General features: G+C 50.6%; 1 protein-coding gene across 1 annotated transcript; it reads left to right on the forward strand.

Moving 5' to 3' along the window:
- Positions 1-10,099: 10,099 nt before the first annotated feature.
- On the forward strand, positions 10,100-12,720 carry LOC307091658 (A disintegrin and metalloproteinase with thrombospondin motifs 2-like; the record flags this gene model as incomplete). The annotated part of the gene is made up of 2 exons (XM_079759301.1): positions 10,100-10,289; positions 12,233-12,720. Coding segments are annotated over exons 1-2 (576 nt in total), but the record flags the coding sequence as incomplete, so codon positions are not given.
- Between the last annotated feature and the right edge of the window lie 2,047 nt (positions 12,721-14,767).

Genomic DNA, 14,767 nt, shown 5'->3' on the forward strand with positions numbered 1-14,767 from the left:
CCTTTGATCCCCCAGAATATGACACAGAGCAAAGACCCGGTTTAAGATAAACAACAACAACTTCCACAACAGTTAAGAACAGATAGAGGTGAGGCTTCAAATGCATGCATTATATATCCAATATATATATATATATATATATATATATACCTGGAGTCAGAGGCACACCTTTACTACCCCAAGACGTGGCCTAACGGCAACACACACACACACACACACACACACACACACACACACACACACACACACACACACACACACACACACACACACACACACACACATACTAAAGCAGACACACAAACACACACACAGACACTTCTACAAAAGTAAATTTTCTGACTTCAAGACTGATGTTTTGAATTAGTTGAATAATTGTCCTTTAAAGCCCAGTGGAATGTATTATTTTTCTGTTTATAAAAGGTTGGGCTCCGGACGACTGCAGAGTGGAAAACTGTCCCCACACATGCTAAAAAAAAATAGAACCCCACCAAGGCTAAGCTAGTGACGACAGACTTATTTTCTCTCTAAATCGTCTTTCCTTAATTTACTCCTCCAGCTGTCTGACTCTCTCTGGCTTCAGCCAAAGCAGCAGAGAAGACTGTATATGATGCCAGCCTCCCAACAATATCTGCCCACAGTTACAACGGTTCAAGTTTAACAGGGTGAGGGTGAAATAGACCGGCAAAGATATATAAACATGCATGTACACATGCACGAGCATACACATAGACCCGCACAAACACACAAAGACACGCGCAGACAAGCAGAAACACAGATACATAGACAAACACATGCGCACGCACACACACACACACACAAATGCATGTACACACACAGACATGCCCACACCCACACATCATTTGAGAGAATAGCTCGGTCGTTATAGCTTTAATAGGTCCTTTTCCATCGCAGGCAGGCAGAAGTCAAAAACAATGTTCTTGTTTTCATGGCAGCTTTACTGGCATTTCACTTTTAAAAAACATAGCGATAACATGATATCAGTCAAATCCCCAGAAGCCAACTACAGCTATAAGCGTCCTACTTTGGCCTTTATTTGTCAATAGAGTCTGTCACACGGCACCGGGATCTATTTTACACTACTCAATTCGACCAGGATTCTATAGCCTTTTTTTCTCCACAAAAGTCCTTGGATCCGAGGCCTTACTACACATAGCTTCAGTGCTGCCTCCAGGCAGTGCACACTCACAGGCAGGTCGCTCAGACGATACCAACACGGGAATGCAGAGAACCTCAGAGCAGGCAATCAAGAGGGAATCACCGCTTTGTCAGCTGTACATGGCTTCACAAGGTATTGGTCGTGTGCACAATAACACCCATAGAAGTCATCAAAGGCCACACCGTGCTTGTGTTCCAGGCGTCATCCACCGTGCATGGGAAGGGAGCCCTGCACAGCGGAGCCATCTTGAATCCATGTCAAGGTTATGTACGTGCACCATTCCATCGCTCCGACCCAGACAGCGTCAGCCTGGTCACTGCAGGGGAGTCGGCTTTTGTGTGATTAAAGATTCACTCATTTTGGTTACATTCAACATCCGTTTCCAACCGGACAATCGTGTGTGATAAAGAGGTCGCAATATCATTAACATTTGAATAAAAGTGATACCAAGAAAAAGGCAGCCATAAAGACTGGCTTTACACTCAACCATTTGTGACTGAAACCCCTTCCTTGATTACACATTAGTATTCCTGTCAATGTGTATCCCAACTACATTATTCGATATATTTAAAATAATGTATATTCCTATCAGATTATTTTACATGTCATGTCAATTGTTGGATGTCAAGTGAAATTAGATTTCAGTGTTTTGTAGCCGTGCCAAAGGGACACAGCTGTTCCTTCAGCTGGCCCTGTTTTACAGGCAATTGGCACCTGGCCTTCGGCACACCTGAGCCACATCAATAATTAGGAGGGGCATCACATGGCCGGGTGGCAGGCGGCATTTGATTGGACAGCGATAAAGATTATGTCACTCAGACGAGATGGCTGCACATGTGCAAAGACACAGAGGAGCTGGTAAGGGATTACAGCCCAGAGACGGCCAAATGAGGAAAGGAGATGTGAGGAAAGCTTTACTGCCCTGTTTGTTCTCTGAACTTGTCTGCACTTTGCACAAGGGATATCTCCCCTCATCCTCTCCGTTTTCAAAAAAGGGTTATCTCTGAGGAAGCAAATGTAGTAATACAAGCCTAGGATTTGTCCCTGCAACAACATCACCAATGCACCTCTGACAAGGTTTTTACTCACTTGCAGTGGAGGCACGGTGGAAATACATTTAATCGAGGGCCTTCATAATCAATTTGACTGGCATGTTGTGGAAAATGTAATCATGTTTGGCATTCTTGTCACACCACAATTATATATAGGGCCCTTCCTGCAAATTAAATAAGCAGGTGCATTCTCGATTGAATCCTACTAATTAAGGCACATTCATATATATTTAATCATCCTTATGAAAATACTTAGCCTTACTGTATTAAACAATTTACCAGATCTACCAGTAATGATTTGAAATTTGGTTTGTGTGTGTGTGTGTGTGTGTGTGTGTGTGTGTGTCCAGAAGAGAAGGATGTGGCGGACGCAGACACAGCAGCAGCACGGCTGGCCCCAAACCAAGGGCCCACCCTGATCTGTGAGGCAGAGATCCACCGCACCCCCCCAGAACAGCAGCCAGGACCAGGAGGAGGAGGAGGGGAGAGGAGGAGGAGGAGGAGGAGGAGGAGGAGGATGTGAACCAGACCCTGGTGAACAGACCCTGGTGAACAGACCCTGGTGAACAGACCCTGGTGAAACAGCAGCCAAACCCTAGTGTTCATCCTTCCAGTAAGATGATCTCAGGGCCTCTTTTGCTGAGGGATTATCCCACTATATGAGAAAGTGCTAAACCACAAACCCTCCCTTTTGGTTCTGTGGTTATCTACAGTAGTGGGGTGTTCACTCCCTCTGGCTCTGTTACAGAGCCAAAACTTTAGTGCCGAGCACATAGATGAACCTTGTGAATTAGTATTACTTCAATCTTTTGTCATAACAGATCCTGGCAGACAAAATTTTGGAAACGCTTATTTAAGCATTTCCCAAAGCTTGTTCTGAAGCACAAAAAAATACACAGAACTAAACCAAACAGGGTTTACTAGCCTATAGCCAGGGGATATGGAATGTAGACCTACTATTTGTGTGTGTGTGTGTGTGTGTGTGTGTGTGTGTGTGTGTTTGTGATTCTTTAGCATCACATCATTCTGACAGAGAGTGTCTGAGGACCAATGAGGCCAGCCCGCAGTGAAGGCTGCCGCCCTGCCTCTGCCCTGAGGACCAATCAGATCACAGCTGGTGGTGTGTGGGGAAACAGGTCAGGACCACCTGGGGAGAACCTGGAATATGGATATGGAATATGAGGCATTAACAGCACATCACCACTGGCAGTCTCGGTAATTAGTTATATATTTCAGAATATAATGCATTTTATTTATATTATTGCATTGCAAAGGGTGTGTGTTTGTGCATGTGTATGTTTGTGAGGGGGTGTTTATGCATGCATGTGTGTATTTGTGTGTGTGTGTGTGTGTGTGTGTGTGTGTGTGTGTGTGTGTGTGTGTGTGTGTTTCTTTACCATCACGTCATTCTGGCACAGCGTGGAGGATCTAATCCACATGCACACAGTACCTGCTGCCAGTTGTCAACCTGCGATACGTTGAGTAGCGCCGGCCACGTCGTTAGCATCGCTAGAGCTAGCTTGGTTTTCCGAGCACCCCCTGACCTGCAGCGAGCCGTGGCCATGGTTTCCTGGCTGTGGGAAAATAGGTTTTATTTTTAAAGACCAATCAAATTCTCCTCATTCCTTCTCCAAATACACACCAGCCCTCTGCACTCTATTTCGTACACTTGTTTTCCCTCTCACCAGTTCTTCTTCTTCTTCGTCTTCTCTCTCTCTGTCTCTTTCTCTCTCACTCTCTGTTCCTCCCAAACACAAACAGACAGAATTCCCACCGCTAATTACAGGTCGACAATAGCCGTCGAACCCAGGCGAGGCCTTGGGCTTCCTGTGGTGAAGCGGAAACTCAGCGGTCAGCGTGCCACATCAGCCCATGGGCCGGTCCCTGTACTTTCTCTGTGTTTACGTGTGTGAGCCTCCTAGACTTGGCTCCTCTCTCTGTGGGAACCTGGCAGGGCGAGAGCCAGCCCTGAACCTGTCCCGGCCGCGCCGCACCGCGCCGCGCCTGAGTCCACTCGGTCCACTGCGGCCGCCAGTCCGTCACACACACAGCGGAGGGACGGCGTTAGAGTGTGAAGGTGAAATATTACGACTCATAGAAAACGGCAGAACGTTCTGAAAGAACGACGCCAGGTAAACAGCTGTTTCACAGAAGACAAAGGTGACCGTATGGAATTGCTATTACCGCAGTATTTGTACGCACATAATTAGAAGTGAAGAATTACGTTTGTACTAGTATTTGTAGGTTCTTATGTGAGCCTTTAACTGCGGTGGTTTAGGATGACTAGAGAGTCCTCCAGACAAAACAAACAGGTAGCACTGGCTAACCCATCCCTCCAGACCAATGAGGCCGCCCTGCCTCTGCCCTGAGGACCAATCAGATCACAGCTGGTGGTGTGTGGGGAAACAGGTCAGGACCACCTGGGGAGAACCTGGAATATGAATATGGAATATGAGGCATTAACGGCACATCACCACTGGCAGTCTCGGTAATTAGTTATATATTTCAGAATATAATGTATTTTATTATCGTATGCATTGTAAAGGGTGTGTGTCCGTGCGTGTGTATGTATGTGGTTCGGTGTTTGTGCATGCATGCGTGTGTGTGTTTTTATGTGTGCGTTTGTTTTTGTATGTGTGTGCGTCCGTGCGTAGTTGCATGTGAGCGTGCGTGTGTTTGCGTGTGCTTGTGTGTCTACACTGCGTGATTGTGTGAGACTATAGGATAGCAGGAAAGCAGTATGAATGGCTGAAAGCATATGTGAGACTGTATTCACAGTGCCAGTGGGGTTGGCAGACACATATTGACCTATTGATATTGCCCTTTTACTCTTGCCTTCTGCATTGTGCCTCGGTTAAATGTTGGTGGGAGAATGAAAAAAATGTTTTGGAATAGAAAAATAGCACAAACAATGTTTTCCCTTCTTGTATGGAACAGTATTTTGTGGTCGACTGATATGTCAGGAAAGCGAAGGGGGCAGAGTGGGCCGGTCCTCGAGGTCTTCTCTTCAGCGTACCTCTCCTCCGCCAGACGCCGTAGCAACACCTCCTCGCTCCCCGCTGCCAACGGCTCAGGATAGCTTCCTAGTAAGCTCCCTGTTTAGCTTGTTTATCTCCCATATACCTTCCTACAGTTGTATATAGGGTTAGCTTCCCGTATAGCTTCCTTTATAGCTTCCTGTATAACTTCCTGTATAACTTCCTGTATAGCCTCCTAAATAGTATCCTATGTAGCGACCTAATGCCAGCACCACACCTCTCCTGCGTCACACACAAGCTGTGTCAACAACTAGAGAGTTGCACCCTTTCTAGCACAGCATAGCACAGCAATTACCGTGAACAATGCTTTGTTCATGGTGTTATCCATCCTGGCGATCTTTACTGTTGTCCATTATGCTTCGTTTTCCTTCATGGTTGGAACACATTGTACCGAAGAAAACTCATTTGCGCAAGCATATGCCTTTCTGAAGGTTTGCTAAATCCTATATAAATCCTGTAGCCTGGCCCCTCGATTCCTTCAGTGGCCTGTCGGCGCGGTGTCGATTCAGAACCTCTACGAACACACACTAGGGCAGCGTGTGGCTGGCAGGTCGCTAGTTCGATCCCCCGGGTGTCAAGGAGTCCCTGAGCGAGACGCCTCACCCTGACTGCTCCTGACGAGCTGGCTCTCGCCTTGCATGGCTGACACCGCCCTCGTTGTGTGAATGTGTCTATGAATGGGTCAATTTTAGGCAATATTGTAATGCGCTTTGAGTGGCCACTGGTTAGAAAAGCGCAGTCCATTTACTTTCATACAGTTTACTAACGCAGGCCGAGTTTCTGTCAGCCAATCACGTGCTTACAGACCCCGCCTCCGGCAGCACGGTCAACATGAATCTAAAGTCTGATTCGAGAGGACACCCCCCCAGTGTCCCCTGAGCTACTCTCCCACTACGGCCGTGAACCTGGTGGGGGGGTTGACGTGAGGTCCCGGGGCAGTCGGCCGGCTGTGTGACCTCTCAGGTACCTCCAGGCACACCTGTCCTCCCCCTCATGAAGCATGCTAATACATGCCGCCACATGGCCGCGCGCTAGCCGACCTTCACGGGACGGGATGAGGGTCACCAGAGGGGGGGGGGGGGGGGGGGGGGGGGGCGAGGACCCCGCCCGGCAGTATGTCCGGTCCACAGAGGCAGATGCATGTAGTGTCCTCCCAGGCCCCGGTCAAGGAGAGGGGAGGTCGTAGCTAAGGTAGAAAACGTTTTTACAAATTAAACAACACGTATGTAACGTGATGATATTGGGGACCAGTTTGGCACCCTAGAGGTATTGTTGGAGGCTGCGGCTATACGTCTGTACAGCTTCTATAAACCGTGTGTCTGTGTCTGCGTGTGTGTGATCCCTATTTTAAGCGCATTCTATCTTTTTAAGGGCATAACCAAGAAACCTAATTTGTGCATGATAGTATATTTCACAAAGCAAGAGATAATACCGCACTGCATAAATCCGACCTTACATATAAACGGTTCATTCCGAACCAATCAGCTCGTGGTCTGGTATTAAAGGGGAAGTGTGTAGGATTTAGCTCCATCTAGTGGTGAGGGCTGCAGCGTGTAACCACTCGATCCCCTCCCCGTCCCCTCCTCTTACCCCCAGCTCAGTGGCCTCTGCTGGCCTGAGCAGAGCCTCATCGTCTGCCCCTCACTCGCCACGTGGTAAGGGATGAGGTTCCTTGATGGATATATAAATTCTTATTTTCATTCATTTATCATTAATCAAAACATTCTGATTAATATTCAATTCCATTTCTGCCAGGTCCGTTCTGCGAGACCACACAATACTACACACTGCATCTTTAAGCTTAAATTCAACAAGAAAAGGATATCACATCCAATCCTCTCGGAAGTAGGCCTTTGTTTTGGTACTCGGCCTCCGGGCATACGGCTAATGACTATGACACAGTTAAACACATGTTCTTTTATGCTTTCTGCTTTCAGTTTGAATTCAAAAACGCAAGCACTTCAAACTTTTCCCAGATTCTGTTTCATGTCTCTCTTTGCATCCAGCTCCTCTCTTCTCCAACATCTGCGGGTCAAAGTCTCACAGCACGATGGATTGTTTTTAAATTGGCAGACGCAGCCGTGTACAGTAGCTGGTATCACTCAGTCCTAAAGGAACCATTCCCCAGAGGAAAAGAGCGGGTGTTCCACACACAGTAGGGCTTTTGAAACTCACATGGCTGACGAGATGAACTGAAATGAAACCACGATATAGACATGTAAAACATTGTTTGGTAAGCGAAGAAACACATGAAGAAGAAGGCAGGATACAGAAGAAACAAGTCAACAGACACATGTTTACGTTTGAAGTGTTAAGTGTGTGTTTTCTTTCTAGTTCTCGAGCCATGGTTTATTCATTTAATAGTCAAAAGTCACTTAATTTGATTATCGTTCATCGTTTATGGGGCCAATTCCCTGTGAGAGGGGAGTCCCACTCACAGCGAGCTCTGAACTAGCTGCAGATAGAGCAAAAAGGGAATTTTTAAAGGAAATTGATATCCATTACAACCTCAGAAGGCTTCCTAGACCCAGACCTTCTAGCAAACCAAACAAGATATAAAATGTATTGACCAACGCGCTCGTTCGACCAATCAACAGTTTTCCATCCATATCTGGGTCATCTTATGACCATTTGATTTTCACACCCTGATCTGATCACATGTTAACAAACTCAAAGAAAATATGACCTGATCCAAAAATAAGAAATCAATGAGGACAATAATAATAATACTAAAACTGGCCTTATCATTTGTTATCTTCTCAGTCTCACATTTTCTCTGCTTGCCAAACCATGCAGCTCTATTTCTACATTCACAAGCTGTTTGTACATTCGCAGGCACCGGACATCTGAACACCTACCTTCAACCCACTCACTCACACACACACACACGCACACGCCCGCACACACACACGCCCGCGCACACACACACACACACACACACACACACACGCACATATTCACATGCACACACACACAGACACACTCACCCTGCAAAACTTGGCTATCGCTAATAGCCTCGGCAAACATAGAGGTGTGTGTGTGTGCATGTGTGTGCACGTCTGTCTGTCTGGAAAGAGGATATTATGGTCTGTCTCTCCCCCGCTCCTTCCAAGTGCACTTTTCAAGGTGCAGGGCTTGGTATCACCATGGCAACAGCGAAGCAACCGAGAACACAGTGGTGGGTGATGGGTGCGTGAGTGAGTGTGTGTGTGTGTGTGTGTGCGTGTGCGTGCGTGCGTGTGTGTGTGCGAGGGGTGGGAGGTGGGAGATGGTGGTGGGTGGGGTAGGCACCGACTTGCACAACGGGTGCATGAAGTTAGGAACACTGTGAATAGTTGCTTGCTTGTAAACGATGGCCACCAATCGTTAGGACTGTGAGTGTGAGTGTGTGTGTGTGTGTGAGTGTGTGTGTGTGTGTGTGTGTGTGTGTGTGTGTGTGTATGTGAGGGACTCCTCTGAGTGTGATTTCAATGCTTTGTGAACGCTGACCTCTTCTACTCCTCAGAGACACACCCATGTGTGTGTGTGTGTGCGCATTTTGCTGTGTCTATGTGTGTGTGTGTGTGTGTGTGTGCGCGCGTTTGGCTGTGTGAGTGTATGTGTGTGTGTGTTTATGTATGTGTGTGCATGAGAGTGTGTTAAGGGTCACTGTTTCCACGAGTGTTTGCACGCTCGCCCGGTGACCTGGATATGTCTGACCCTGTGTGCACGTCTTGTCTCTCACTCTTCACACTCTCACTCTTCTCTCTTTCGCCTCACTCTGTGCTTCACAGATCATGTTTTCATCACAATTTTCACTTTAAAAAAAGGACGCCATGTTTTTTTCCTTGCTGCTCCCCCTTCTCCCCTGTTTCTAGCTCTGCCTCCCCATGGCGTGTAGACACTCATGTGCTATTAGCCAGATCCTATTACATTAAATCTCCTATTGCGGCTTTCATTTTTTTGAACTTTTAAAATTTACACAGAGTATGCATAGGCAATATTCATTATGCAAGGCGCAAATTGAATCGGCCCATTTAAGTCTTTAGGCCTGTGTAGTTTCGTCATTCGGCCACATGGGGCGCTGTTTCGTCGCTCCACGTCTAGCCCAGGACGTTTCGATGGATATTCAAAGTTTATGCAAGCTTTGCTGAATACGGTGGAGCGGGAATGGAAGACTGAGCGTAATATTGACGCTCCTAGAAAGCACTTAATTGCAAGCCTCCCCCAAATCCAAGTCGACACCGCACGCGTAGGTCACTATTAAAAAAGCAGGCCGCTAGTTAGTTTCAGTCCGTTCCTTCTCGGTTGAAGAGCTGTCATGGACTGGCTGTCTGCAGCACGCCCTGTACTCTCAGAACTATCCTCTCATCTTCCCGATCGCGCCTCCCTGCACAGCGCAGACAGCCAGGGAATGTGTGGGCGCCTGGTGTGTGCGTGTCTGTTTGTGTGTGCGTGCGTTTTTGCACGCGCGTGTGTGTGTCGATGAGTGCACTAAGGCAAGAAGCAAAGGATAGATAGAGAGATAGACGGACAGACAGATAGATAAAAAGAGAGATGGATACAGATAGACAGACAGACAGATAAACAGATAGATGGGCAGACATGACTTACAGAGAGGGGAAAGCGAGTGAGAAACAGAGAGGAGCAAGTTGAGTGCGAGAGCGGCTCTGCGAGCGTGTGTGTGTTTGTGTGTGAGAGAGAGAGAGAGAGAGAGAGAGAGCGAGAGCGAGAGCGAGAGAGAGAGAGAGAGAGAGAGAGAGAGAGAGCGAGAGAGAGAGAAGGAGGAGGAGAGAGAGGCGAGCGCCGTTCTCCCCTCCCGGTGCACTTGGCAGTGAGTCGCGGGCTGCTGTTGCTGTCGTGGCGGTGTGTGTGGCTGCAGGTCGCGCCTGGCGGGGGAACTTTACCACACTGGAGCCAGCTCTCTCTCACCTGCGCAGTTCGGAGCTGCCATGGGTCTCGCGTCTGGATTTACTATCTTAATCATTCTACCGGCCTTTCTGCACACCGGGGGCGGCCTGTACATCGCCAGTAGCGTTGGTACGTACACGGCCACGGACGTGGTGGTGGTGGTGGTCCTGTGTTTACGTTGTGCTTTATTGACGGCGGGGGTCTGCTGCCGTGTCCCGTCCGCTGCTGCTCTGCATCTGTGTGTGTGTGTGTGTGTGTGTGTGTTTGTCACTGTTTGTGTGTTTTCACGCGGTGCTTCTGTCATGAGGTGTGGATACTTTTTTTCCTCCAAAACCCCGCTTTGTGTGGAAGCGACACACTTTGTGTTGTGTGGAAGTGTCCCCTGAAACACGGGGAGGGATTCATGTCATGTGCAACTTTTGGCGCAGAAACCCTCCCAGCGGGGACTTTCTGGAGGTCTCTGGAGCAGAGGGTGCGAGCTGTCATTGTTTTGCGATATATTTCTTGAGCTTGGGGAGGGAACCGGAGATTGTGTGGATGTGCCGTGCTAGAGTACGCGTGTGATGCACGGAGATGTGGACATGTGCAGCAGCGGAGGACCATGAGAGCCGAGAGCGTCATCTGAGGCGCTATCGATCTGTCGCTGGCTTCTGGGAGTCGGATGTCACCTCATCGATCAGCCTATCAGCAAATTATACCTCTCCCTGCTGCAGGCGTCGGTGGAAGTCAAAGCAGTGCGTTTCAGTAGCTGTACGACTACTTTACCCAACCAAAAAGTTTAATTCTCCATTATCTCTGTATTTATAGACTGTAAATGCAACCACACATAGCACTGTGTCTCTTTTGGTAATGATATCGGTGAGTGGCCCGGGCCCAGCTGTCTGCGTATGCATGTGTGGTTTTTAAAAAATGCCGAGCTGTCACTCAGCAGGCCTCCGAGGGCAGCCTCTCCTCTCCCGGGTGGCCTCCTCTCATAACAGCCACCTCACTCTCACGTCTCCAAATGGCGCTGTCACCGGCACATCGGCTGCTACTGATCCCCGCCAGACTGTCATTACGCACTGCATGTCAACCGCGCCGCTAAAGCATCTGATGCGGAGTCATTACCGTCCATCACATTAAGATTGTAGCGATTTAAGCGTACGCTTTGGCAAAACGCTTGCACTATTAGGCCCGTGCAGGCCTATAGTTCCACATGCTATCCCCATTTCATCACAGGGCCGATCTGCGGCAGCAGGCCTCCTGTGTCAACATCACTGTTGTGATTGGTCGTGTGGCTGAGGGCGTGACTTTGTTTAAATTAGTGAAAAGCGTGAGGCTATAGGAGGAGATATTCATCGCGGTCTGACAGTGAGAAAACATTCAGCGTTTGAAAGTCCCAATTAGCACCTCGGAGCAGCGTTGGCTGGCTTTCCGGTTGTCGGCGGGAGGAGAAGGGCACCTGGGGTGTCGAGTGCGCACCGCGCAGTGCTGATGCTGCCGTTTCCACCGCGCGCACCAACGCGCGCTGCGCGCGGGGGTCGCGCCAGAGTTCATGGGTGGGGCTTGTGGATCTGCTCCGTGCTGTATCGGATCGTTTCAATTGCAGGAGTGTGCTTGCGTGCGCGCGCGTGTGTGTGTGTGTGTGTGTGTGTGTGTGTGTGTGTGTGTGTGTGTGTGTGCGACTGCATGCATGCGTGAGTATATTCAGGGTACTGAGTGTGATAAGGTTCGGTGCACATGTTGTCATACTCTTTATGCCCCCCCCCCCCCTATTTTCCCCCCCAAAACAACCACATCATTCTTCAGCAGCACTTTTCCCTTCCATTCCATCTTCATCCCCACTTTCCAGTTACGTTGGCCCCTTTTCCACGTGCTTACCACTTTTCCAAAGCTCCACATTACTTCCCATTTAAATCCACCCCAACCCCCCCACACCACTTTCCACCCCTGGCCCCCGCCCCCCCACCCCCCTGTGACATGGCCTTCTGCTCTAACTCAAGCCCCCACTGGCCCTGGTTCTCTGGGGGTGTCTGTGCTCTGCTGTGTCTGGGGGTCTGTGTCCTGACGTCCCTCCTGTGTCTCCCCCCCAGACTCCCTGCAGCATGTGCTGGGGGAGTATGGACTGGTGAGGCCCGTCGCCGTGGACGCAGAGGGTCGCTTCCTGTCGCACGCCGTCTCGGCGGGGCCCGCGGCGATGGGACAGCCCCGTAGGCGCTGGAGGAGGGAGGCTGGACGAGGAGGAGGAGGAGGCGGAGGAGGAGGAGGAGGACCGGGTGGGACGCGGGCGGAGGAGGCGCTGCCGGGGCCCGGCCAGCTCTACTACAACGTCACCGTCTTCGGCCGGGAGCTGCACCTCCGTCTGCGACGCAACAGCCGGCTGGTGGCGCCCGGAGCCAAGATGGAGTGGCACGACGACAGCGGCGGCACGCAGCGCACCGAGCTCCTGCACGACGACTGCCTGTACGTGGGCGACGTGGTGGGCGCGCCCGGCGCCACCGTGGCCATCAGCAACTGTGACGGCCTGGTGAGTGGACCCTCGGCCCGGCGGCTGCTGCTCGGGCTGCTTCGGCCCCCGGCTGTACGGTCGCTGTACGGTCGGTGTACGGTCGCTGTACGGTCACTGTATGGCCGGCTGTATGGTCGGCTGTACGGTCACTGTATGGTCGCTGTATGGCCGCTGTATGGTCGGCTGTATGGCCGCTGTACGGTCACTGTATGGCCGGCTGTACGGTCGGCTGTATGGCCGCTGTATGGCCGGCTGTATGGCCGGCTGTATGGCCGGCTGTATGGTCGGCTGTACGGTCACTGTATGGTCGGCTGTATGGCCGCTGTACGGTCACTGTATGGCCGGCTGTACGGTCGGCTGTATGGCCGGCTGTACGGTCGCTGTATGGCCGGCTGTACGGTCGGCTGTATGGCCGGCTGTATGGTCGGCTGTATGGTCGGCTGTATGGTCACTGTATGGCCGGCTGTATGGCCGGCTGTATGGCCGCTGTATGGCCGGCTGTATGGCCGGCTGTATGGCCGGCTGTATGGCCGGCTGTACGGTCGCTGTATGGCCGCTGTATGGTCGGCTGTATGGTCGGCTGTATGGCCGCTGTATGGTCGGCTGTATGGTCGCTGTATGGCCGGCTGTATGGTCGGCTGTATGGCCGCTGTATGGTCGGCTGTATGGTCGCTGTATGGCCGGCTGTACGGTCGGCTGTATGGCCGCTGTATGGTCGGCTGTATGGTCGGCTGTATGGTCGGCTGTATGGCCGCTGTATAGTCGGCTGTACGGTCGGCTGTACGGTCGGCTGTATGGCCGCTGTATGGTCGGCTGTATGGTCGGCTGTGTGGTCGGCTGTATGGCCGCTGTATGGTCGGCTGTGTGGTCGGCTGTATGGCCGCTGTATGGTCGGCTGTGTGGTCGGCTGTATGGTCGGCTGTATGGTCGGCTGTATGGCCGCTGTATGGTCGGCTGTGTGGTCGGCTGTATGGCCGCTGTATGGTCGGCTGTGTGGTCGGCTGTATGGTCGGCTGTATGGCCGCTGTATGGTCGGCTGTGTATGTGTTGGGTTTGGTAAAAAGCTGTTGAGGTTCCGCCCATGTCGTGATGTCAGAGTTGGGGTTGGGGTCTTGTCTTTGTTGGTGGGTCTCATGGAAGCACCTTGAGGTATGAAGTGGGGTGAAAGAGGTGGATGACCAACAGAAGCCTCCGGCTTCATTCCCCCATCCATCACAGACACCCCCCGTCCCAATTCCCAATTCCCCGTCCCAGCGGTAACGCAGATCATGGGTACCGCTGTAAACACCCGGTAACGTCGGTACCCCTTTAGAGACGCGCCGATGATGATGATGATGATGATGATGATGATGACAGCGAGAAGTTGGCAGATGAGTGTTGGCAAGGTTAAGCCGAGCGGGTCTGCATGAGGATGATGAAGAGAATGCAAATGAGAGGGAGGAGTGGCGAGGAGCGGAGTGAGCGGCGAGGGGACGGCAGGAAGACGAAGTGGGAGGCGTTAGAAGAAGAAAGAGGAAAGATGTATGAGGGGATTGACAAGGTCGACGGGGCGCGGGGGGGGGGTATTTGACGCATTAGCGGTATCTTCATTAGCCAACTATGGTGTCAAATAGCAAGCTGAGGTTAACGCAGGCTGGAGCTAGGAAGCTGCACGGAGTCATGCTAGGGGCAGCACAGCCAGGGTCGCCATGCTATCAGCAGGCCAGCTAGCATGCTATCTAGAATGCTACCTAGCATGCTATCTACCATGCTATTTAACATGCTATCTAGCATGCTATCTACCCTGTTATCTAACATTGTATCTTACATGCTATCTAGTATGTTTCTATCATGCTATCTGGCATGCTGTCTAGTTTGCTATCTACGTTGCTATCTAGTATGCTAACTAGCATGCTATCTACTAAGCTAACTAGCATGCTTTCTGGCCAGTCATAGATTCTCGACCCCTGGTCGTTATTGACCTCCCAAGCTGATGCAATGGCCGCTGGCCCCCTCCTCGGTCGGCTAATGCATGTTGCATAACACAAAGGTCTTGGTTATGGTGTTGATACGAGCAACTCTAAACCGGCTTAGGAACCAACGGCTCTAAACCGACCCCCGCGCTGGCTTTACTGCTCAG

Source organism: Pollachius pollachius (assembly GCF_949987615.1).
Source record: "Pollachius pollachius genome assembly, contig: scaffold_398, whole genome shotgun sequence".
Lineage (NCBI taxonomy): Eukaryota > Metazoa > Chordata > Actinopteri > Gadiformes > Gadidae > Pollachius > Pollachius pollachius.